This window comes from Anomaloglossus baeobatrachus, chromosome 1, assembly GCF_048569485.1.
Source record: "Anomaloglossus baeobatrachus isolate aAnoBae1 chromosome 1, aAnoBae1.hap1, whole genome shotgun sequence".
Taxonomy (NCBI): domain Eukaryota; kingdom Metazoa; phylum Chordata; class Amphibia; order Anura; family Aromobatidae; genus Anomaloglossus; species Anomaloglossus baeobatrachus.
The window spans coordinates 700,550,268-700,576,915 of NC_134353.1; the positions used below are offsets into that span (position 1 = coordinate 700,550,268).

Here is a 26,648-nt window from a genome sequence, read left to right on the forward strand (position 1 = left end):
GTCCTCCATTGTGTACCGTTGAGTGCAGTCCGATGTTTCCATGCACCCAAATTCTTGTCATCGTGGAAATCAAATTTCAGAGTGAAATCGCAGCATGCTGTCATTTTTTTCACTGACTGTGTCAGTGACAAAAATCAGACATCGCCACTGCCCCATTGAATAACATTGGTCTGAGTGCTACGAGATTATACACATCTGTCAGATAGCACTTGACCAATGTGTACAGTGTTATGAACGAGCCCTCAGAGCCATGACAAGGTTCCTCAGCGTAGTTCATAAAAAACAAAGTCCCCTAACCCATAGAGGGTCCCAAACCCACCAGAAACGTCTTTTTCTGAGGAACGTAAACCCATTTAACTATTAAGTCTCTGGGTACTTTCTACAGGATATTCCATTTCCCTCCAGTACCAAAGTCATTCCACCGCCAGTGATTATCTACACGCGCCGGTCAAGAAAGGCCAGAGAGAGGCGGTAGTGGAGAGACAGCAGCTTCAATAGATAAGTAATGGTTATTTTAAAAAAACATAAATAGGCAACATATTGGCTGAAGAACATTGTATGATTGATTAGTGTGGGAGGTTGAAAGGGTAATATTGATCACCAAACCTTACTGTAATTAGTACCAAGGAGCCCTTTTAGGGGATTGTAACAGCAGACTATGCTGGCCGGTTAATGCAGAAGATGGGGAGATTAGGATGCTATTAGTGATCCAATTGTTTATTTTTGTACTAAGTCTCTGTAAAGACTCCCGTTTCCAGTATTTCTCCGGAGAGCCATTGTTGGAGCTGCTATTGGTAATATAGTTACATAGGTTGAAAACAGACTTCGGTCCATCTAGTTCGACTTTTCTACACCAATTATACAACCCTTGTCACTAAATATACTTGTTGGTCAGCCATTTACCTTAATGTTTTGTTACTATAGTGCTTTCTACACTTTGGGACTAAGGGGGGGGCTTTACACGTTGCGACATCGCTACCGATATATCGTCGGGGTCACGTCGTTAGTGACGCAAATCCGGCGCCGGTAGCAACATCGCAACATGTAAATCCTAGGTGCGACGATGAACGAGCACAGAAGCGTACAATATCGCTGATCTGTGTAACGTCGTTCCATTTCCATAATGTCGGTTCGACCGCAGGTACGATGTTTGTCGTTCCTGCAGCTCCACACATCGCTGTGTGTAAATCCGCAGGAGCGACAAACATCTCCTTACCTGCGTCCCGACGGCAATGCGGAGAAGGTGGGCGGGATGTTATGTCCCGCTCATCTCCGGCCCTCCGCTTCTATTGGCCAGCCGATTAGCGACGTCACAGTGACGCCGAACGCACCTCCCCCTAGAAGGAGGGATTGTTCGGCGGTCACAGCGACGTCGGCGAGCAGGTATGTGCGTGTGAAGCTGCCGTAGCGATAATGTTCGCTTCGGCAGAAATCACCACATATCGCATGTGCGACGGGGGCGGGTGCTATCGCGCTGGACATCGCTAGCAATTGCTAGCGATGTCGCAACGTGTAAAGCCCCCCTAAAGGTTACCATACACATTATATAGTAATCTGCCCGACACTCAACCTCCCCATACAGACGCCCACTTGGCTTGGCACATGTGCTTTCAATGGGGTCTCTAGTAATGTATTTTGCCCAATTCTGCTCTCTTTGACATTACCTGCCCCCCTCATTTAAAGGGAACCAATCACCAGGATTTTCGTATATAACCTAAAGCTAGTGCTATGCAGAGGAAATATTAGAACCACTATTCATAATTTTTTAAAATTCTTGGAGAACAGGAGAAGTTCCATAAGACTGGAGAAGAGCAAATGTTGTCCCTATCTTCAAAAAAGGGAAGATGGTGGACCCAGGGAACTACAGGCCTGTGAGCCTGACTTCCATACCAGGAAAGATCTTTGAACAAATTATTAAACAACATTTATACAAGTACCTGGATGAGAATGAAGTGATTAACCAGAGCCAGCATGGGTTTGCAACTAATAAGTCATGTCAGACTAATTTAATTTCCTTCTATGACAGAATCACTAACTGGGTGGATAAGGGAAATGCAGTAGATATAGTATATCTTGACTTCAGAAAAGCATTTGACAAAGTATCTCATAGAATCCTTCTTAAAAAAATGACCAAGTGTGGAATGGACAAGGCAACTGTTAAATGGATTCGTAACTGGCTTAGTGAGTTGTCATAAATAGCTGCACATCCAGTTGGAAGACTGTCTCAAGTGGGGTACCACAGGGTTCTGTCCTGGGCCCCGTGTTGTTCAACATCTTTATCAATGATTTAGATTAAGGTATTAAGAGTAAACTGATTAAATTTGCTGATGATACAAAGCTAGGAGGAATAGCTAATACTAAAGAAGAAAGATAGGATTCAACAAGATCTAAACAAGCTGGAACAATGAGCAGCAACTAATAGAATGGTTTTTAACATGGAGAAAAGCAAAGTCACACATCTTGGCAAGAATAATGAAAAGAGCATATACAGCATGGGAGGAATAGAGCTGTCCAAAAGAATGTGTGAAATATACTTCGGTATACTAATAGATCAGAGCCTGAACATGAGTCAACAGTGTGACGCAGCAGCAAAAAAGGCAAACACCATTCTAGGATGTATTAACAGAAGCATACAGTCTAGATCACGTGAAGTCATTATCCCCCTTTACTCCTCTTTGGTCAGACCTCATCTGGAATAGTGTCCAGTTCTGGGCACCACATTTTAAAAAAGACATCAACAAACTGGAGCAAGTTCAGACAAGAGTGACCAGAATGTTGACTGGTCTGCAAACCATGTCCTATGAGGGACGGTTACAGGATTTAGGATTGTTTAGCTTGCAAAAGAGAAGACTTTGAGGAGACCTAATAGCTGTCTATAACTATCTGTCACACTGTAAAGGGATCAGTTTTAATCTGATTTTCACAAGGAAAGACTAGAAGCAATGGGATGAAACTGATGGGGAGTAGACACATTAGATATTAATAAAAACTTTTTGACAGTGAGGGTGATCAACGAGTGGAACAGGCTGCCACGAGAGGTGGTGAGTTCTCCTTCAATGGAAGTCTTTAAAAAGAAGTTGGACGGACATCTGTCTGGGATGTTTTAGTGAATCCTGCTTTGAGCAGGAGGTTGGACTAGATCACCCAGGAGGTCCATTCCAACTCTAATATTCTATGATTCTATACTGGCGCTATCCTGCTGATTCTATACATTCCTTTAGTTGTTAGATCGGATGTATACTTTCTGAAATACAGGCAAGTAAAGTTACAGAAAATGATTGGCAGCAGCTGCTGAATATCTAATAGGAGGGTCGGATCTTGCTATCTATTCCCGCCCCTGTCTGCCTGTCTGGCCTCTGTAGATGCTAGACTGTATGGGCGGCATTTCTAACACGCCCCTATCACGTGACAGAAATGACTCATACCTCGAAGGAGCCCATACAGTCTAGCATCTACAGAGGACAGGCAGCAGACAAGGGCAGGAATAGATGGCAAAACCCCATCCACATACAGTTAGGTCCAGAAATATTTGGACAGTGACACAAGTTTTGTTATTTTAGCTGTTTACAAAAACATGTTCAGAAATACAATTATATATATAATATGGGCTGAAAGTGCACACTCCCAGCTACAATATGAGAGTTTTCACATCCAAATCGGAGAAAGGGTTTGGGAATCATAGCTCTGTAATGCATAGCCTCCTCTTTTTCAAGGGACCAAAAGTAATTGGACAAGGGACTCTAAGGGCTGCAATTAACTCTGAAGGCGTCTCCCTCGTCAACCTGTAATCAATGAAGTAGTTAAAAGGTCTGGGGTTGATTACAGGTGTGTGGTTTTGCATTTGGAAGCTGTTGCTGTGACCAGACAACATGCGGTCTAAGGAACTCTCAATTGAGGTGAAGCAGAACATCCTGAGGCTGAAAAAAAAAAAAAAATCCATCAGAGAGATAGCAGACATGCTTGGAGTAGCAAAATCAACAGTCTGGTACATTCTGAGAAAAAAAGGAATTGACTGGTGAGCTTGGGAACTCAAAAAGGCCTGGCTGTCCACGGATGACAACAGTGGTGGATGATCGCCGCATACTTTCTTTGGTGAAGAAGAACCCGTTCACAACATCAACTGAAGTCCAGAACACTCTCAGTGAAGTAGGTGTATCTGTCTCTAAGTCAACAGTAAAGAGAAGACTCCATGAAAGTAAATACAAAGGGTTCACATCTAGATGCAAACCATTCATCAATTCCAAAAATAGACAGGCCAGAGTTAAATTTGCTGAAAAACACCTCATGAAGCCAGCTCAGTTCTGGAAAAGTATTCTATGGACAGATGAGACAAAGATCAACCTGTACCAGAATGATGGGAAGAAAAAAGTTTGGAGAAGAAAGGGAACGGCACATGATCCAAGGCACACCACATCCTCTGTAAAACATGGTGGAGGCAACGTGATGGCATGGGCATGCATGGCTTTCAATGGCACTGGGTCACTTGTGTTTATTGATGACATAACAGCACACAAAAGTAGCCGGATGAATTCTGAAGTGTACCGGGATATACTTTCAGCCCAGATTCAGCCAAATGCTGCAAAGTTGATCGGTCGGCGCTTCATAGTACAGATGGACAATGACCCCAAGCATACAGCCAAAGCTACCCAGGAGTTCATGAGTGCAAAAAAGTGGAACATTCTGCAATGGCCAAGTCAATACCAGATCTTAACCCAATTGAGCATGCATTTCACTTGCTCAAATCCAGACTTAAGACAGAAAGACCCACAAACAAGCAAGACCTGAAGGCTGCGGCTGTAAAGGCCTGGCAAAGCATTAAGAAGGAGGAAACCCAGCGTTTGGTGATGTCCATGGGTTCCAGACTTAAGGCAGTGATTGCCTCCAAAGGATTCGCAACAAAATATTGAAAATAAAAATATTTTGTTTGGGTTTGGTTTATTTGTCCAATTACTTTTGGCCTCCTAAAATGTGGAGTGTTTGTAAAGAAATGTGTACAATTCCTACAATTTCTATCAGATATTTTTGTTCAAACCTTCAAATTAAACGTTACAATCTGCACTTGAATTCTGTTGTAGAGGTTTCATTTCAAATCCAATGTGGTGGCATGCAGAGCCCAACTCGCGAAAATTGTGTCACTGTCCAAATATTTCTGGACCTAACTGTATTAGCTATTCGGCAGCTGCTGCCAATCAAAAAGCAGTACATTTCTGTAACTTGTCTGTATTTCAAAAACTATATATCCAATCTGACAACTAAAGGTCTGTATAGAATCGGCATGATAGTGCCAGTATATCACTGGCTTTAGATTAGATCAGAAAATCCAGGTGATTGGTGAGTTTTAAGAAACTTGCTAAAGGGAGTCACCAGGTTTTTGCTATCCTACCTGAGAGCAGAATGATGTAGGTGCAGAGACCCCGATTCCAGTGATCACCTATTGGGCTACTTGCTGCAGTTTTGATAAAAATCACTGTTTTATCTATTGCAGATATTCTAGTTCTCTGAAAGCCAATATCTGTATAGTCCCGCCACACCAATTGGCAGTTTTTTGCCTTTGCAGAGTGCACTTAAAAAGCTGTCAATCAGTGGTGGGGGTTGGGTTATACAGAGTTCAAGAAAATGGAGAACTACATGGCAGCACGTTTACTAGTCCTCTAGTAATAACCTGCTGTAGATAAATTATTAATTGGAACAAAACTAAAGAAAGTAGCCAAGTATGGAATCAGGATCTCTGCCCTTACATCATGCTGCTCTCAGATTAAGTGGCAAAAATCTGGTGACAGCCTAAATTGTCCTGTATTTGCTCGCAAACTTCTTAAGCTATTACTGCTTCACCCATTTCCTTCTGGGACAGGGGTGAATTCTTAGCCGCTATTCTCACTTCCTTTTATGTACTCTACTTATTGCGCTTCTATCTGGAAGAAAATAAAAATCAAGGCTTAAAAGAAACAAAGCAATATATAACAATATACAGTACACTCTTCACAAATGCACTTTCACACGATATGTAAAAACCCCTTTTGAAATCTCTCTAATATTCCTCGCTGACTGAGGCATGCCTGACTTTAATTTAGTTCTAGGTATTTAAGTTTTCACAATCGTAATTACTGAACTACACCCGAGACAACATCAGAAACACTGATCAATAGGATCCGCCAGGATTCATAATGAAGGCATCTGAATTATAGCATGTGCTGGTCCTGTCTGGACATATGAAGTCATTTCTTCAAGGCGCAGTGGTGATCTTTCTCGTCAAAAAAATAGGATTACGGTATTAAGCGACCAAACTACAAAGGAATTTCACTTTATTCAGTCATCGATGGGATATGCAGTGCCCCACGGCGCCCCCTGAAGGCACAGATCTCGGGGAGGCTTCCAGGCGAGAGCACAATCATTTTCTATCTAGTGAGAAGAACAAAAACTATGACCCTACTTTCAAAATGGAGATTCCCAAGTACTAGCATAGGAACACCAATATGGCTTAAAAAACTAAGCTATGGCGGTGTGAATAAGGCTGCTTTCACACTACGTTTTTTTAACATGCGTCCTTAACGTTTAACGCAAAAACGGATCCAGTGCAAATAAGTTTATTTCAATGCATTTGCAACAGACTCGCGTCAACATGCGTTCACCTGCGTTTGTGAGGATCCAGCGACTTGCAGTTTTTTAACTTTTTTCAAAAACGCTACTTGTAGCGTTTTTGAGCTGCGTCCAAATACTGTTTTTCACTGGATCCTGACTATACTGCACGCAAACGCATGTGAACGCTGGCATGCTGATAGACAGGATCCTGCTTGCTCTACTGAGCATGCCCAGAAACCAGCATAGCGTGATCAGTCTCTCTTTCCCCCTCCCTTTCTCCTCTCTCCCCCGCCTGAGAGCGGCGTTTGCTCGTAACCAAGGTAAATATCGGGTAACCAAGCAAAGCACTTTGCTTAGTTACCCGATGTTTACCCTGGTTACGCGTGCAGGGAGCAGGCAGCCCGGCTTCTAGCAGCTGCGGAGGCTGGTAACCAAGGTAAATATCGGGTAACCAAGCAAAGCACTTTTCTTAGTTACCTGATGTTTACCTTGGTTACCAGCCTCCGCAGCTGTCAGATGCCGGCTCCTAGTCTATCACGTTCAGTTCCGCTCACATGACTTCAATGCCCGCCCATAAACTTAAAGTGACAGGATCCTGCAAAATAACACATGCGTTTTTCTTTGTAAAAACAGGATCCACTTTTACAGCAAAAAAACGTTCATGAATCATGTTAAAAAAAACTAAGTGTGAAAGCAGCTGAAGGCCCAACACAACTTTCTATAGTAACTTTGCTTCATGTTTTCTAGTCTTACCAAAATTAAATTAGTGGTTGTACAGTGCAGAATTCAGAAAATTGAATCAATTCTTCCATAAAAGCTAAAAAGCAAAACCTTGTAACAAAAAAAAAAAACAAAAACAAATTGCTGTAATTTGATTGGAACATATCCGGATGATACTTTGCAAGGAGTCAAAACACAAAAATAATACCCCCGTTTCCCCGAAAACAAGGCAGGATCTTATATTTTTTGCTCCGGAAGATGTGCTCGAACTTATTTTCAGGAGAGGTCTTATATTTTCCCATGAACAATCCACATTAATTCCCAAACAAAATTAAATAAATGAATGAATGAATGAATAAAATAAATAAAAAAAAAATAAAAAAAAATTAAAATCAACAGTTATTCAAATATAATCATGTCATCACATTCTGGAACATTAACATTTTGTGTTAGCCCTAATACTGGTTCAGATGCACATTTTCTAATGTGATCTGTTATTCTCGTGGTGCAGGACCATCCTATACTGGTGAGTACATACAGTGCTGGCCAAAAGTATTGGCACCCCTGCAATTTTGTCAGATAATTCTCAGTTTCTTCTTGAAAAGGATTGCAATCACAAATTCTTTGGTATTATTATCTTCATTTATTTTGCTTGCAATGAAAAAACACAAAAGAGAATGAAACAAAAAATCAAATCATTGATCATTTCACACAAAACTCCAAAAATGGGCCAGACAAAAGTATTGGCACCCTTAGCCTAATACTTGGTTGCACAACCTTTAGCCAAAATAACTGCGAACAACCGCTTCCGGTAACCATCAATGAGTTTCTTACAATGCTCTGCTGGAATTTTAGACCATTCTTCTGTGGCAAACTGCTCCAGGTCCCAGAGATTTGAAGAGTGCCTTTTCCAAACTGCCATTTTGAGATCTCTCCACAGGTGTTCTATGGGATTCAGGTCTGGACTCATTGCTGGCCACTTCAGTAGTCTCCAGTGCTTTCTCTCAAACCATTTTCTAGTGCTTTTTGAAGTGTGTTTTGGGTCATTGTCCTGCTGGAAGACCCATGACCTCTGAGGGAGACCCAGCTTTCTCACACTGGGCCCTACATTATGCTGCAAAATTTGTTGGTAGTGTTCAGACTTCATAATGCCATGCACACGGTCAAGCAGTCCAGTACCAGAGGCAGCAAAGCAACCCCAAAACATCAGGGAACCTCCACCATGTTTGACTTTAGGGACAGTGTTCTTTTCTTTGAATGCCTCTTTTTTTTTTTTCCTGTAAACTATGTTGATGGCTTTTCCCAAAAAGCTCTACTTTTGTCTCATCTGACCACAGAACATTCTTCCAAAACGTTTTAGGCTTTCTCAATTAAGTTTTGGCAAACTCCAGCCTGGCTTTTTTATGTCTTGGGGGTAAGAAGTGGGGTCTTCCTGGGAATCCTACCATACAGTCCCTTTTCATTCAGACACCGATGGATAGTACGGGGTGACACTGTTGTACCCTCGAACTGCAGGGCAGCTTGACCTTGTTTGGATGTTAGTCGAGGTTCTTTATCCACCATCCGCACAATCTTGTGTTGAAATCTCTCGGCAATTTTTCTTTTCCTTCCACATCTAGGGAGGTTCGCCACAGTGCCATGGGCTTTAAACTTCTTGATGACACTGCGCACCGTAGACACAGGAACTTTCAGGTCTTTGGAGATGGACTTGTAGCCTTGAGATTGCTCATGCTTCCTCACAATTTGGATTCTCAAGTCCTCAGACAGTTCTTTGGTCTTCTTTCTTTTCTCCATGCTCAATGTGGTACACTCAAGGACACAGGACAGAGGTTGAGTCAACTTTAATCCATGTCAACTGGCTGCAAGTGTGATTTAGTTATTGCCCACACCTGTTAGGTGCCACAGGTAAGTTACAGGTGCTGTTAATTACACAAATTAGAGAAGCATCACATGATTTTTCAAACAGTGACAATACTTTTGTCCACCCCCTTTTTTATGTTTGATGTGGAATTATATCCAATTTGGCTTTATGACAATTTTTTTTTTCATTGAAGACAAATTAAATGAAGTCTTGCCCAGTCTTTTGTCTGGCCCATTTTTGGAGTTTTGTGTGAAATGATCAATGATTTGATTTTTCTTTCATTCTCTTTTGTGTTTTTTCATTGCAAGCAAAATAAATGAAGATAATAATACCAAAGAATTTGTGATTGCAATCATTTTCAAGAAGAAACTGAGTATTATCTGACAGAAGTGCAGGGGTGCCAATACTTTTGGCCAGCACTGTACCATATAGGTTTAATTATTCTCTATGTACTGTTAAGTTTTCCCCCAAAAGAAAGCAGACACCCCTAAAAGAATCGCACTTACCAGACCCCAAACAATTAGAGTTGGCAAGTGAATGGGCTCTCACATACAAATCTGCATCATAGTTGGGTTCCCCGGCGTTCTACAGCAATTGGCTGCTCCTGGAGACTGGAAGCTGTATCACCTGCGCTGAGTGATACTGGTACCCAATTTGTTTGTTAGAACTGCAGTACGATGCAGCTGGAACAGTGAGGGACCGGATAGTGACGCAGATCTCTGTGTGAGACCCCATCCACCATCAGCACTTGCCATCTGTAATTCTTTGGGGTTTGGTGAGTGATTTATTTTTGGGAGGGGGTCTGCTTTTTTGATGAAGAGTCCTACTGTATTCTTTAACTTTTTTAGCAGCTTGGACACTTCCATATGGAACTGCAATTAGGGCTTATTTTTAGAGTAGGGCTTATATTTTAAGTATACTCAAAAAGCCCCAAAAATCTACTAGGGCTTATTTTTGGGGCGAGTCTTATTTTGGGGAAACAAGGTGCCACACAAAAAACATCTAATGATGGGTAAAACCAGTAAGCGGCCTCAAGACCTTCACAACTTTATTGTAGCAAAACATATGGATTTCATTGGTTACAGAACAATTTCTAAGCTACTAAAAGGTTCCAGTAAGCACTGTTGAGGCCATAAATCGGAAGTGGAAAGAAAATAAATTTCACCATAAATCGCCACAACCAGGTGCTCCCCACAAGATTTCAGACATGAGGGTAAAGCAATTGTCAGAAGAGCTGTCCAAAACCAAGAACGCCCTTTAGAGGGCTACAGAAAGACCTAGAATTAGCAGGTATAATTGTTTCAAAGAAAACAATAAGTTATGCGCTCACCCTCCATGGCCTGTATGCACGCTCACAAACAGACTACATTGCTGAACAAAAGATAGTTCAAGTGTCTTTATAGTTTCTTCAACAACATTTAGACAAGCCATTAAATACTGGGAGAATTTTTAGAGTCTGTTTAGATGAGATCAAACTTGAACTCTTTGGATGCCATAATACACACTATGTTTTGAAGCAAAAAGGCACTGCATATCACCCCAAACACCATATCAACACTGAAGTTTGGAGGTGGGAACATCATGGTGCGGGGCTGTTTTTCAGCATATGGCACTGACAAACTTTATATGATTGAAGGAAGGATAAAAGAAAACTGCACTGAATCCAATAGAAAACGTATGAAGGAACTAAAGCTCAGAGCTCATAGAAGGAGCCCACTGAATCTACAGGATTTGAAGAGTTTGTGGGGAAGAAAAGGCCAAAATCACACGTGAGCAATGCATGCCAATAGTTTCTCTATTCAGGAGGCATCTTGAAGCGGTCATCAGCAACACAGTCTTTTGTACAAAGTATTAAATAAATTTCAGTAAGTGTGTTCAATACTTAAAGTCATTTCTCATTATAAGGAGTAACGGTTCTCTTTGTGGAGAATGACATACCAGTATGAGGAGACTTAAATGACCGCAATGCTCCTCTGTGAAATGACATATTACATGGCGTCTGCAAACAGATTCAGGTTTGGCTTTTTATCCCAAGTCATTTGGCAAGGCTCGTTAAAGAGTCAATATTGACTTTTAGGATTGCTACTTCCAATAGGTGGCATGTTTCTCATTATTAGTGATGTGTTGTCTTCAATACTTATTTCACTGGCTGTATATTTTATAATATATATGAGATTATATAGAGGCATTGCTATAAAACAGACCTGGGCAAAGTGCAGTCAAGTTTGGGTCAACAGTAGAGATAAGCGGACCCGTGGAAGTTTGGTTTGGGTCTCTGCCCTCATACAGCTAGCCATAAAGAGATTACTTCCGGGGCGGGTGAGCGGGCTTATTTCATTTTTTTTTGGTGCACACTACATCTGATCATGCTGTTCTTACGGTCAGTGAGAGCCGATCAAACACTGCAAGCGGCTCACACCATGCTGAGCATTGAGCGTACCTGAGCACAGCGATGCTGTGGTTTGCAAAGATAAAGCACCCGAAATCAGATTTTTGTAAAGCCTGTGTTCGGTACGGACACGGAACCTCGAGTTTGCTCATCTCTAGTCAAGCCTCTTCAGGTTAACACTGGCAGTCATTTTCCTGAAGCGGCTTCACCGGTGACTGTTTTTGTACCTGAAAAAGTCCTGCTGCCGGCGGCTGTCACTCTGCAGTGTTAGTTGCCTACCTGCCTGTTGTGCCCAGCACCGTTCTTCGCCGGCACAGAGCGGTCATAGACTGTTCACGCCGGTGATTCAGCCGCTTCCGCCGAAGTTGCATCGACAGAGGAGCGGCTCCCCATCCGCACTGTAGACAGTCGTTATTTTCACTCCATTGAACAATGTCTAAACCAGCAGCCTTTTTTTAAGCAAAAATGATGGCAAAGCGATCCAAAAACCATCCGGTCTTCTTCCAGGTGTCTTTTCAGCTTTCCCATTGACTTGTGTTGTAAAGTACGGAGCGTCTTCGACTCTTCAGAGCAGAGAATGCCGGAAGAATGGACATGTTACTTCTTTTAACCGCTTGGCGTTTTTAGAAACTTGACATGGTTCAGAAGCCTGAACATATGTGCAGCATGTCATTTGTCATAAAATATCATGATTGAACGCCAATAGCTGGCTTCAGTCATTAAAGGGAATCTGGAAGCAGCGTAACAACTCCCCCCCATTCCCAGATTGAAAGAGCTACATGTGCATATAAACAAAGACAAGTCCAGACATACAACATGGTCACTCGGTTGAATTGATATGATAAGCCTCTGTCACTCCAGCTCTATTGCCCACTCAATGCCACAGCCTCCTGCTTGACTGACGGCTTTTTTACTTAGGTCACACAGAATACTGGCTGTCCATCAACCAGGCGTAGACAGCATTGGGAAGGGTCTAGAGCTGGAGTGACAGAGGCTTCAGATCGACAGTAGCTCTTCAGCCTCATTTGTACATCAATTCAAACTCCGATTTCTCAGTCACGAGTGCAGGTAGGGTGAGGATTTCTTATAAGGCCAACCTAGGTTATGGCTTACTGTGCAGCAATCAGGGGGCCGTATATGAAGAAATACTAAAAAATTGTAATTATTTGGTTATTATAATGAAAAGGCCATATAAAATGCTGTTTAAAAATTTACATCCATATACCTTAAATAAATTGAGACGTATGTTTCTGTTGCCCATCTCTACAACTTGTGCTGTCTTGCTCAGTCACAAGGCGCAGCGCTGCAGTTACTACAGTTTCTGACGATGTCCTGGATACTGCTGGGTGATGGACGCTGTGGGAGATGCGAGTGCAGCGCCAGCTCTCTACTCCCATCTCCGCCATAGTAGCATCAGTGACTGAGGATGCCGTTAGTAGCAGTGAGTGACACCAGCACCAGCGGAAGGCAGCGTAGAATTATGTGCTTTGGCCTAGGGCGTAGAAATGTACATATCTGGCCTTGGGTGTAGGAGCTGCCCATGATTGACATGCACTAACCTAGTCTGTAAAATGGACCAGGCAAGTACATACTGCAATTTTGTTTCTCACGACCACCGTCCTCTACTTGTGTAGAAACCACTCATATGCTCCGGGACATAGGTTTTTGGGTCACTGGTGTCCGGTCAGCACACAGACAGTACACTGACCGAATATACCGGCCTGAGGAAGGGGGGAGATATATCCCTGAAACGCGTTGTGGCATATACAATATTAATAAATCTATTCTTAACTACGTCCTACTCCATTATCAACCTTCAGCAGCTCAGCCGATACCGTGAATTTTTAACCCCTATATTCCGAATATACCGGGTCCTTAGACCTCATTCAGACATCCATATTTCATGGGATTTCCTAGATGACACCCGCTATAGCCCACAGGCATGCTCATTTTTGGGGTCAGACCAATCAAGGCGTCCAATATTTTATCTAATTTATGGCTCAAAGTCGCCCATTCAGGAGCATAGACTGCCGTCTGTTAAACGGGCCGGAGACGCTTGGAAACTTTGTTGTCTTGTTTACATACAAAAACAAAAAGAATGCCAATGTCAAAAACAGAAAAATGGACACACAGTATATTGATCAAGACCCCTGGTGAAAACCTTTGGGGTTTTTTTTTCCTTGTATGCAAAAAAAAAAAAGCAAACATCTGAATGAGGCCTTGGGTAATTATCTAACTAGCAATTAACAATACAGCCATTGTATGGAGCTTAGGTAGCGCAGGTCATAAAGAAACCTCATTACACTTTATGATGTCTTACATACACATAATAATGCCAACACAACAAGAAAACACACTGTGCCCTTCAAAGCCAGCAAGGAGCCACCGGGCATCCTGTATATGAAAGAAAATCACAGACGTTATCAGTCCTATCTGATAGGATGCAAGAAACATCAGAGGATTCACCATAGAAAATAGAAGATAGATGAGACCTAGCAAGACTAGACAGCCGCTTATACTGGTGCATAACAAACAATCATGGGGAAAAAGACAGAAAATAAAGCCAGAGGGTATCACCAGCAATGGAGGTGTCCTTAGAGAATCACTGCATACCACATAGTGCCAGGGCAGAGGATGGCACCACCTGAACCTGTCAGAATAACACAAGCTCCATTGATGTGGGCCATCTTATTCTAGTTACCTCTAGCCTTCAGGGAGGCATCCAGCTCCATTAATATGGGCATACCATCTTACCCTGGGTGCCCCTACCCTTCAAGGAGGCATCTAGGTCCATTGATGTGGTCAGACCATCTTACCTTGGGTGCCCCTACCCTTCAAAGAGGCATCTAGCTTCATTAATGTGAGCAGACCATCTTACCCTGGGTACCCTTAACCTTCAAGGAGGCGCCTAGCTCCATTGATGGACAGACCATCTTACCATGGGTCCCCCTACCCTTCAAGGAGGCATCTAGCTCCACTGATGTGGTCAGCCCATCTTACCCTGGATACCCTTAACCATCAAGGAGGCATCTAGCTCCACTGATGTGGGCAGCCCATCTTACCCTGGATACCCTTAACCATCAAGGAGGCATCTAGCTCCACTGATGTGGTCAGACCATCTTACCCTGGGTGCCCCTACCCTTCAAGGAGCCATCTAGCTCCACTGATGTGGGCAGACCTTCTTACCCTGGGTACCCTTAACTTCAAGGAGGCATCTAGCTTCATTGATGTGGGCAGACCTTCTTACCCTGGGTACCCTTAACCTTCAAGGAGGCGCCTAGCTTCATTGATGTGGGCAGACCATCTTACCCTGGGTACCCTTAACCTTCAAGGAGGCGCCTAGCTTCATTGATGTGGGCAGACCATCTTACCCTGGGTACCCTTAACCTTCAAGGAGGCACCTAGCTTCATTGATGTGGGCAGACCATCTTACCCTGGGTGCCCCTACCCATCAGTAAGGGGGTATATCTACATCCCAGCAGAGGAGCCTGGAGCAATACAACATACAGAGCCCGTGCCCTCCATACCCTCCCCCAGCACAGGGCCCTCCACACACGAACAATAGGCCATATACATTGCAGCCATATATCCATACACTGCTATGGTGCCCGGTCTCTGGGCCTAGCACGGGACTGGCAGTCAGGATGCCCACCAAGGCCCTGCGTGCCCCACTGTCTGCAGTCACCCGCCGAGATGCCCCACCCGCAGCACGGCCCCGCCAGCCCCGACACATCCAGCTTGTACTTACGTGAAAACAAAAAACAAAGTGGTGGATCCCACTAGTAAGGCAGCGGCAGTGGACACGGGGATGTATTTAGTCGGTTTAAACCTCTTTCCGGTGCTGCTGGGCATTCTGTAGGTTACACATCACTAGTCAGATCCCAAGAGAGAGGCACCAGGGGGAGAGAGGGGCACTGACCGCACGATCCACGGAGGAGGGAGCGAGTGAGTGGGGAGGGGGAGCACAGACAGACATGGCGAACAGCTGACCTGCCCGTACAGGAAATCCCACCCCGCCGAGCCCAGCCCTCTGCGAGCGGGAGCGGCGCCTTAAGGAGGATCCGCCGAGATCGTCCGCACGGGCTGCTGAGGGCTGACACCGGCCGGGGATGGAGGGGAGTACGATCACTGCTGTCCGGGGATGGAGGGGAGTACCGACACTGCTGTCCGGCTATGGAGGGGAGTACGGTCACTGCTGTCCGGCTATGGAGGGGAGGGGAGTACGGTCACTGCTGTCCGGGGATGGAGGGGAGTACGGTCACTGCTGTCCGGGGATGGAGTGGAGTACGGTCACTGCTGTCCGGGGATGGAGGGGAGTACGGTCACTGCTGTCCGGGGATGGAGGGGAGTACGGACACTGCTAGCACCGGCCGGGGATGGAGTGGAGTACCGACACTGCTAGCACCGGCCGGGGATGGAGGGGAGTACGGTCACTGCTATCCGGCTATGGAGGGGAGTACCGACACTGCTGTCCGGCTATGGAGGGGAGTACCGACACTGCTGTCCGGGGATGGAGGGGAGTACGGACATTGCTAGCACCGGCCGGGGATGGAGGGGAGTACGGACATTGCTAGCACCGGCCGGGGATGGAGGGGAGTACCGACACTGCTAGCACCAGCCGGGGATGGAGGGGGGTACCGACACTGCTGTCCGGCTATGGAGGGGAGTACCGACACTGCTGTCCGGGGATGGAGGGGAGTACGGACATTGCTAGCACCGGCCGGGGATGGAGGGGAGTACGGACATTGCTAGCACCGGCCGGGGATGGAGGGGAGTACCGACACTGCTAGCACCAGCCGGGGATGGAGGGGGGTACGGTCACTGCTGTCCGGGGATGGAGGGGGGTACGGTCACTGCTGTCCGGGGATGGAGGGGAGTACGGATACTGCTAGCACCGGCCGGGGATGGAGGGGAGTACCGACACTGCTAGCACCGTCCAGGGATGGAGGGGAGTACGGTCACTGCTGTCCGGGGATGGAGGGGAGTACCGACACTGCTAGCACTGGCCGGGGATGGAGGGGAGTACCGACACTGCTAGCACCGGCCGGGGATGGAGGGGAGTACGGACATTGCTAGCACCGGCTGGGGATGGAGGGGAGTACCGACACTGCTGTCCGGCTATGGAGGGGAGTACGGTCACTGCTGTCCGGGGATGGAGGGGAGTACGGTCACTGCTGTCCGGGGATGGAGGGGAGTACGGTCACTGCTGTCCGGGGATGGAGGGGAGTACGGATACTGCTAGCACCGGCCGGGGATGGAGGGGAGTACCGACACTGCTAGCACCGTCCAGGGATGGAGGGGAGTACGGTCACTGCTGTCCGGGGATGGAGGGGAGTACCGACACTGCTAGCACCGTCCAGGGATGGAGGGGAGTACGGTCACTGCTGTCCGGGGATGGAGGGGAGTACCGACACTGCTAGCAAATGCGTCCCTAAGTATTTCTCAAATAAGGACACAGATTAATTGTGACAATAAGGACAAGGATTAGATGTGGCAAATGCCACTGTTTACTATATATATGGCATTCTAGTAATGGAAGATCTCGATAAACTGGATCCTGCAAGATGCAATTGTTTACCATACATGTAGCATTCCAGAAATAAAACAGGAGGATCTGGATGAGCAGGACCCCTGTAAAGTGCCCGTATTTACTATAAATATAGCATTCTAGGAACAAACCAGGGGGGTGGGGGGGGGGGGGTTTCGGTGGATGAGCAGGAGCCCTGCAAAATGCCAATATTAACCATATATAGCATTCTAATCATAAAGCAGGGGGTTCTGGATAAACAGGGCCCTGCAGGATGCCAATATCTACAATAACTACAGCATTAAAGTAATGAAACAGGAGGATCTGGATGAACAGGGCCCTGTAAGATACCAGTATTTACCATGTATATAGCATTCTAGTGATGAAGCCGGAGCATCTAGACCTTAAAAATATGCTAGTGATCCCTTTAATTCTAGCTTTCTAATCACGGGCCAGGATAAACAACAGGTTCAAAATGAAGGGGGAACTAGATGAGCAAGGGCCCTGCAAAACATCTATTGATCCCTATAGATCCAGCTGTTGACCCATAACCATAGGCATGAACCAGGGAATTGGATGACCAGGAGCCGTGCAAGGTGTCATCTCATTAAGGAGATAAGGGGAGTGCAATCCAACATCTCATTTTTGGGGGATTATTAAAAACAATAGGTAAATACACCCTTCTCCCAGGTGTGTTTGCTGGAAAACGAACAATCTTCAATACAATATATCGGGGTTTTCTTATATAAGAAGAAATTTTCTAGGTGGGAAAGCGCCTATTATATAAAACTGGTGAAGCTAAGAACTTCATTCAGACCTTTGGGATTGAGTGTATCGAGCAAAAAGGTCCATTTTGCCTCCCGCTGCAGGATTCTCTTATCCCAATTTCCCTTCCTTGGGGATTTTGGTATGACCTCAATAACCTGGAATTGGATGGATTTGGGGTTACCCTGGTGGCATTGTGCCACATGTCTGGCAATAGGTGTATCTCGCCTGTGCACTATGTCCCCCAGGTGTTCCCCTATTCGTACACGGAGTTGGCGTTTAGTCTTGCCAATATAGCTCAGAGGGCACGAGCATGTACACCTGTAGACAACCCCCTCTGTCCGACAATTGGCAAAACTATTGATATAAAATCTTCTGCCTGTGGTTAGATTACAGAAAGTTTTGGTCTGGTCGATATATGGGCAGTAGCTACAGGCACCGCATCTGAATGTGCCAATTGGTTTACGGTCCAGCCATGTTCCTTCCCCTTTTTTCGGTTCAAAGTGACTGTGGACCACCATGTCTTTAATTGTTTTCCCCCTTCTATAGGTAACACTTGGATGAGGGGTAATAAAATCCTTCAGATCGGGGTCTGCCTGTAGTATGCCCCAATGACGCCTCAGAATGGCAAGGACTCTGTCATTCTGATCGTCATAAGAGCCTATGAGTCTTGTGCAAGATTCAGTTGCTGATTTCTCACATGGAGTCAAGAGGTCTCTCCTGTTAGTATCCCGCGCCGACCTATAAGCTGTTTTAATAACATGGGAAGGATAGCCTCTTGCTCTGAACCGGTCGCCAAGTTGCTGAGCTTGATTGTTAAAATCGCTAAGGGATGAACAGTTCCTTCTGACACGAAGGAACTGTCCCTTTGGTATTCCCTTGCGTAAGGGTAGGGGGTGACAGCTCTCCCATTTTAAGAGACTGTTTGTGGCTGTTGGTTTGCGGTAAACACTCGTGCCCAAAGTACCATCTTCATATTTCATTATTTTTGTGTCCAGAAAGGTCAAGCTATCCCCTCCTATTTCGTATGTAAATTTTAGGCCTAACTGATTGATGTTAAGTTTGGCAACAAATTCCTGAAAGGACCTTGCACCCCCCGTCCAGAGGACGAGGATGTCATCAATGTAACGACCCCAGAATGTAATCTGGGGTCCCCATATGACATCCCCGTCCCCAAAGACCACCCTATCCTCCCACCAGCCCAGGAACATGTTGGCATAGATGGGGGCACATGGGCTCCCCATCGCTGTGCCCCTGAGCTGGTGGTAGAATCGGTTATTAAATAGAAAATAGTTTCGGGTCAGGACAAATGTGAGAAGTTGAATCACAAAGGCATTGTGCTCCCTGAATTGATTCCCTCTCGCATTAAGATAGAATTGTGCCGCCTCTATGCCCCTATCATGTGGGATACAGCTGTACAGCTGCTCCACATCAATGGATGCCAAGATGGTATTGGCATCCAGATGTATTCCATCCAATTTACACAGTAAGTCTGTGGTATCTCTAATGTAGGATGGTTGTGTTGTCACAAATGGGCGGAGTACTTTGTCAAGATATACCCCTGGGTTTTGTCCCAGCGCATCTACCCCTGATACGATTGGGCGTCCTTTAAGGGGGTGGAATCCTTTGTGGATTTTCGGGATAGAATAAAACGTGGCAATAGTTGGAAATTGATTGTTTAAGAAGGTATATTCATCCCTGGAAATCAGAGATTTGTCCAAGGCTTTTGATGTTATACTTTCAAGTTCTAACATAAATTCCCTAGTGGGATCCGAGGGGAGGATAGCATATGTGACTCTATCAGATAGAATTCTGGTACACATTTTAACATAATCTGGTGTGTCCATAATTACAATGTTGCCCCCTTTGTCTGAGGGCTTGATTGTTATTGATTGATTTTTTTCCAGGTTAGAGAGGGCTTCCTTCTCACTAGGTGTCAAATTGGGTTCACAGCTAGTTGTTCTTGGTTTAATTTTCCTGATCTCGTCTGCCACTAATTTTGAAAAGATGTCTAGACTATTACAGTCCGTCACTGGTGGCATCTTTTTGCTTTTTAATTTTAGATCAGTAAAAGGACCTATGCCAGTTGAGTTGTTATCAACTTCTGACAAGCCTGCCAGGAGTCTGACGTCCTCCAACGATTCTAAAGGGATTCCGAGTTTACGGCATTCTGCCAAATCATTCAGTCTAAAGAACCTCCTCCATCTGAGCTTTCTCAGGAAGAGTTCAATGTCCTTTATCCAGGTGAATGAGTCAAAATGTGTGGTAGGTACAAAGGATAGGCCTCTATTTAATACTAATTCTTCAGTTTTTGAAAGCCTATATGCGGACAGATTGTAGATCTGATGTCCCTCCCTTACAGATTTCTCTACCACTTCGTGGTTAGGTAGGGAATAACATCAGGGATTATCAGACCCCCTATCCCACCTCACAACTATCAGCATATTAATTGAATTAGAAGGTGGTGCACACCCCTTGTCCCCTGTCCACCTTCAAGACCCCACTTAGTTATCACTTAGCACGACTTGTTGATGTCTTTACTTCTGGATATTATTCCAGAATTCAGTATTATTTTAGTATTTTAATAGTATTAATAAAAGTGACGTTTTAGAGAGAATTTTTCTGGTTTTCAAGTGATCCTCTATTCTAATATAAATAAAAATTGGTTTATGAGTACCAACACTGCTAGCACCGGCCGGGGATGGAGGGGAGTACGGTCACTGCTATCCGGCTATGGAGGGGAGTACCGACACTGCTGTCCGGCTATGGAGGGGAGTACCGACACTGCTGTCCGGGGATGGAGGGGAGTACGGACACTGCTAGCACCGGCCGGGGATGGAGGGGAGTACGGTCACTGCTGTCCGGGGATGGAGGGGAGTACGGACACTGCTAGCACCGGCCGGGATGGAGGGGAGTACGGTCACTGCTGTCCGGGGATGGAGGGGAGTACGGACACTGCTAGCACCGGCCAGGATGGAGGGGAGTACGGACATTGCTAGCACCGGCCGGGGATGGAGGGGAGTACCGACACTGCTAGCACCGGCCGGGATGGAGGGGGGTACGGTCACTGCTGTCCGGGGATGGAGGGGGGTACGGTCACTGCTGTCCGGGGATGGAGGGGAGTACGGATACTGCTAGCACCGACCGGGGATGGAGGGGAGTACCGACACTGCTAGCACCGTCCGGGGATGGAGGGGAGTACGGTCACTGCTGTCCGGGGATGGAGGGGAGTACCGACACTGCTAGCACCGGCCGGGGATGGAGGGGAGTACCGACACTGCTAGCACCGGCCAGGGATGGAGGGGAGTACCGACACTGCTAGCACCGGCCGGGGATGGAGGGGAGTACCGACACTGCTAGCACCGGCCGGGGATGGAGGGGAGTACCGACACTGCTAGCACCGGCCGGGGATGGAGGGGAGTACGGTCACTGCTGTCCGGGGATGGAGGGGAGTACCGACACTGCTAGCACCGGCTGGGGATGGAGGGGAGTACCGACACTGCTGATACCGGCCAGGGATGGAGGGGAGTACGGACACTGCTAGCACCGGCCGGGGATGGAGGGGAGTACCGACACTGCTGGCACCGGCCAGAGATGGAGGGGAGTACGGACACTGCTAGCACCGGCCGGGGATGGAGGGGAGTACGGACACTGCTAGCACCAGCCGGGGATGAGGGGAAGTACGGACACTGCTAGCACCGGCCGGGGATGAGGGGGAGTACGGACACTGCTAGCATCGGCCAGGGATGGAGGGGAGTACCGACACTGCTAGCACCGGCCGGGGATGGAGGGGAGTACGGACACTGCTGATACTGGCCAGGCATGGAAGGGAGTACAGATACTGCTGGCACTGGCCGGGGATGGAGGGGAGTACCGACACTGCTAGCACCGACCGGGGATGGAGGGGAGTACCGACACTGCTAGCACCGTCCGGGGATGGAGGGGAGTACGGTCACTGCTGTCCGGGGATGGAGGGGAGTACCGACACTGCTAGCACCGGCCGGGGATGGAGGGGAGTACCGACACTGCTAGCACCGGCCAGGGATGGAGGGGAGTACCGACACTGCTAGCACCGGCCGGGGATGGAGGGGAGTACCGACACTGCTAGCACCGGCCGGGGATGGAGGGGAGTACCGACACTGCTAGCACCGGCCGGGGATGGAGGGGAGTACGGTCACTGCTGTCCGGGGATGGAGGGGAGTACCGACACTGCTAGCACCGGCTGGGGATGGAGGGGAGTACCGACACTGCTGATACCGGCCAGGGATGGAGGGGAGTACGGACACTGCTAGCACCGGCCGGGGATGGAGGGGAGTACCGACACTGCTGGCACCGGCCAGAGATGGAGGGGAGTACGGACACTGCTAGCACCGGCCGGGGATGGAGGGGAGTACGGACACTGCTAGCACCAGCCGGGGATGAGGGGAAGTACGGACACTGCTAGCACCGGCCGGGGATGAGGGGGAGTACGGACACTGCTAGCATCGGCCAGGGATGGAGGGGAGTACCGACACTGCTAGCACCGGCCGGGGATGGAGGGGAGTACCGACACTGTTGATATCGGCCGGGGATGGAGGGGAGTATGGACGCTGCTAACATCGGCCAGGGATGGAGGGGAGTACGGACACTGCTAGCACCGGCCGGGGATGGAGGGGAGTACGGACACTGCTAGCACCGGCCGGGGATGGAGGGGAGTACGGACACTGCTAGCACCGGCCGGGGATGGAGGGGAGTATGGACACTGCTAGCACCGGCCGGGGATGGAGGGGAGTACGGACACTGCTGATACTGGCCAGGCATGGAAGGGAGTACAGATACTGCTGGCACTGGCCGGGGATGCAGGAGAGTACGGACACTGCTGGCACTGGCTGGGGATGAGGGGATTACGGACACTGCTAGCATCGGCCGGGGATGCAGGAGAGTACCGACACTGCTAGCACTGGCTGGGGATGGAGGGGAGTACAGATAATGCTGGCACTGGCCGGGGATGGAGGGGAGTACAGATAATGCTGGCACTGGCCGGGGATGGAGGGGAGTACAGACAATGCTGGCACTGGCCGGGGATGGAGGGGAGTACGGACACTGCTGGCAATGGCCAGGGATGGAGGGGAGTATGGACATTACTGGCACTGGCCGGGGATGGAGGGGAGTACGGACACTACTAGCACCAGCCGGGGAAGTGTAGCAGTACCAGAGACTGCGGGTACCAGCCGGGGAAGGGTGGCAGTACCAGAGACTGCATTCACCAGCTAGGGATGGGTGACAGTGACGGAGACTGCTGGCATTTGCCGGGGATGGGTGGAACTACCGGAGACTGCTGGTACCTGGGGATAGGTGACGGAGACTGCTGGTACCTAGGGTTAGGTGACGGAGACTGCTGGTGCCTAGGGTTAGGTGATGGAGACTGCTGGTGCCTAGGGTTAGGTGATGGAGACTGCTGGTGCCTAGGGTTAGGTGATGGAGACTGCTGGTACCTAGGATTAGGTGATGGAGACTGCTGGTGCCTAGGGTTAGGTGATGGAGACTGCTGGTGCCTAGGGTTAGGTGATGGAGACTGCTGGTACCTAGGGTTAGGTGACGGAGACTGCTGGTACCTAGGGTTAGGTGATGGAGACTGCTGGTGCCTAGGGTTAGGTGATGGAGACTGCTGGTGCTTAGGGTTAGGTGATGGAGACTGCTGGTGCCTAGGGTTAGGTGATGGAGACTGCTGGTGCCTAGGGTTAGGTGATGGAGACTGCTGGTACCTAGGGTTAGGTGATGGAGACTGCTGGTACCTAGGATTAGGTGATGGAGACTGCTGGTGCTTAGGGTTAGGTGATGGAGACTGCTGGTGCCTAGGGTTAGGTGATGGAGACTGCTGGTACCTAGGGTTAGGTGATGGAGACTGCTGGTACCTAGGATTAGGTGATGGAGACTGCTGGTACCTAGGATTAGGTGATGGAGACTGCTGGTGCCTAGGGTTAGGTGATGGAGACTGCTGGTGCCTAGGGTTAGGTGATGGAGACTGCTGGTACCTAGGGTTAGGTGACGGAGACTGCTGGTACCTAGGGTTAGGTGATGGAGACTGCTGGTGCCTAGGGTTAGGTGATGGAGACTGCTGGTGCTTAGGGTTAGGTGATGGAGACTGCTGGTGCCTAGGGTTAGGTGATGGAGACTGCTGGTACCTAGGGTTAGGTGATGGAGACTGCTGGTGCCTAGGGTTAGGTGATGGAGACTGCTGGTGCCTAGGGTTAGGTGATGGAGACTGCTGGTACCTGGGGTTAGGTGATGGAGACTGCTGGTGCCTAGGGTTAGGTGATGGAGACTGCTGGTGCCTAGGGTTAGGTGATGGAGACTGCTGGTGCCTAGGGTTAGGTGATGGAGACTGCTGGCATTTGCTAGGAATGGGTGGAAGTATTGGAGACTGCTGGTGCTTAGGGTTAGGTGATGGAGACTGCTGGTACCTAGGGTTGGGTGATGGAGACTGCTGGTACCTAGGGTTAGGTGATGGAGACTGCTGGTACCTAGGGTTAGGTGACGGAGACTGCTGGTGCCTAGGGTTAGGTGATGGAGACTGCTGGTGCCTAGGGTTAGGTGATGGAGACTGCTGGTACCTAGGGTTAGGTGACGGAGACTGCTGGTGCCTAGGGTTAGGTGATGGAGACTGCTGGTGCCTAGGGTTAGGTGATGGAGACTGCTGGTGCTTAGGGTTAGGTGATGGAGACTGCTGGTGCCTAGGGTTAGGTGATGGAGACTGCTGGTACCTAGGGTTAGGTGATGGAGACTGCTGGTGCCTAGGGTTAGGTGATGGAGACTGCTGGTGCCTAGGGTTAGGTGATGGAGACTGCTGGTACCTGGGGTTAGGTGATGGAGACTGCTGGTACCTGGGGTTAGGTGATGGAGACTGCTGGTGCCTAGGGTTAGGTGATGGAGACTGCTGGTGCCTAGGGTTAGGTGATGGAGACTGCTGGTGCCTAGGGTTAGGTGATGGAGACTGCTGGCATTTGCTAGGAATGGGTGGAAGTATCGGAGACTGCTGGTACTAGCTGGGAATGGACGGCAGCAGTACCAAACACTGCGGGCGATGTGACCAACGTGTATGTTTTCTTCCATAGACTTCCATGTGAGACTAAGTTCACACCAAGGTTTTCTGAGTTTTGAGGTTTTCTTACGAGGTTTTGGAGGTCTTCATTCAGTTTCTGCTCTAAAGCCCACAATAAACACTCAGAGTGCACATCCTTAGGGATATATGCACACAACATTGTAAAGGTTTTCCTAGTCAAAGACCACTGTTGTTTTTCCTGAAGTGGCTTTCCAGGCTGTCTTGCCATATTTCTCTGTTATCGGAAGCTGTCCGAAAAATGAACACACTACTTCTTTTAACCGCTTTGTGGATTCTGAACCCTGAAGCAATTAAGGCTACATTCATACGACTGTTCCTTTTTTGCGGTCCGCAAAAAACGGTCCTGTTTTTTCACGGATGCATCCATGTGACAACCGCACACTCCTGATGTCAGCGCTGTCACTGAGTTCAATGACCGCCGCGTTCACAAGTGAAGTATCTCGAGCGGTCCGTGACGTCACCGCTAGTCACAGTCTTGGGCCGCCCGGGAACCCTGATGTGAGAATGTGGCGGGCATAGAAGTGAGTGACAAGTGCTGACGTCAGGAGTGCAGGACTTTATCACCGCAGGTAATGAACTTTACTAACCTCCTGATGGCAACGCTCATCATCCCCGCAGCTGCTGACACTGCAGTGTGAGCAGCCGCGGGGGAGCGGGACACAGACTGCACGGGCACCCAACAGAGGTCATACGGAAGTGCTTCCCTGCGGCTTCCAGGGATTTTGCGGATCCCATGACTAATATTGAGTCACTGTCCATTATTACGGAACAGAATAGGACATGTTCCATAATAACGGAACGGACATACGGCATCTGATGTGTTTTTTTTTTTTTGTAGGATCGGATTCACACGGAAGTGCTCATGTGTCATCCGATCCTACACAAGACATTGAAAAGATGCTCCTGTCAGTACGAGTATATACGAGTGTGTCAGTATATATGTATGTATGTATGTATGTATGTATGTGTAATAAAAAAAAAAACATTTTTGTTCCCATGCTAGTACTCTTCTTTTAGTAATGTCCCCCATCTTGTTAGTAATGTGCACCATCCTGGTCTCCATCCTGTATTAATGTGCCCATTTTGTAGTAATGTACCTATCCTTGTCCCCATCCTTGTCCCCAGTGGCGTAACTAGAGTTTGATGGGCCCTGGTGCAAAATTTGGACCAGGGCCCCCCCTCCACGTACACCAACACTTTGGGTATAGGATAATGACACTGATACTTGGGGTACAGGATAATGATGCTGACACTTGGCTCTTACCCTCAGCACACAGCTTTCCCATGTTCTGATATCCATCTTGTCCTCAGCACCCAGCTTTCCCATGCTCTGCTATACATCATTCCCTCAGCACCCAGCTTTCCCATATCAGAGCATGTTAAAGCTGGGTGCTGAGAGATGTACAGCAGAGCATGGGAAAGCCGGGTGCTAAGGGACAGAGCCTTTTTTCCCCTCAGCACAAAACATTCCCATCCCATGCTTGTATCTTTTTGTCCCCCCTCGTATATAGTTCTACAAATACTATAATGGCCCCCACATAGCCTTCCATATAGTATAAAGGGTCCCATATAACCCTTCATATAATAGAATGCACCCCCAGTCCCCAATGTAATATAATGCATTTCCCATAGTCCTCCATGTATTATAATTCACCCCACAGTCCTCCATATATTATACTGCACCACAGTCCTCCATGTTTTATAA

The 26,648-nt window shown here is 47.6% G+C and overlaps 1 protein-coding gene across 1 annotated transcript in view; it reads right to left on the bottom strand.

The window, feature by feature from the left end:
* The window catches only part of ZDHHC8 (zDHHC palmitoyltransferase 8), a 121,413-nt gene extending 105,799 nt beyond the window's left edge, over positions 1–15,614 (bottom strand). Inside the window, exon 1 of the mRNA XM_075320939.1 lies at positions 15,298–15,614. Within this exon, the coding sequence (XP_075177054.1) occupies positions 15,298–15,401 (104 nt within the window). The 5' untranslated portion in view covers positions 15,402–15,614. The remainder of the gene's footprint in view (positions 1–15,297) is intronic.
* Positions 15,615–26,648: the final 11,034 nt, after the last annotated feature.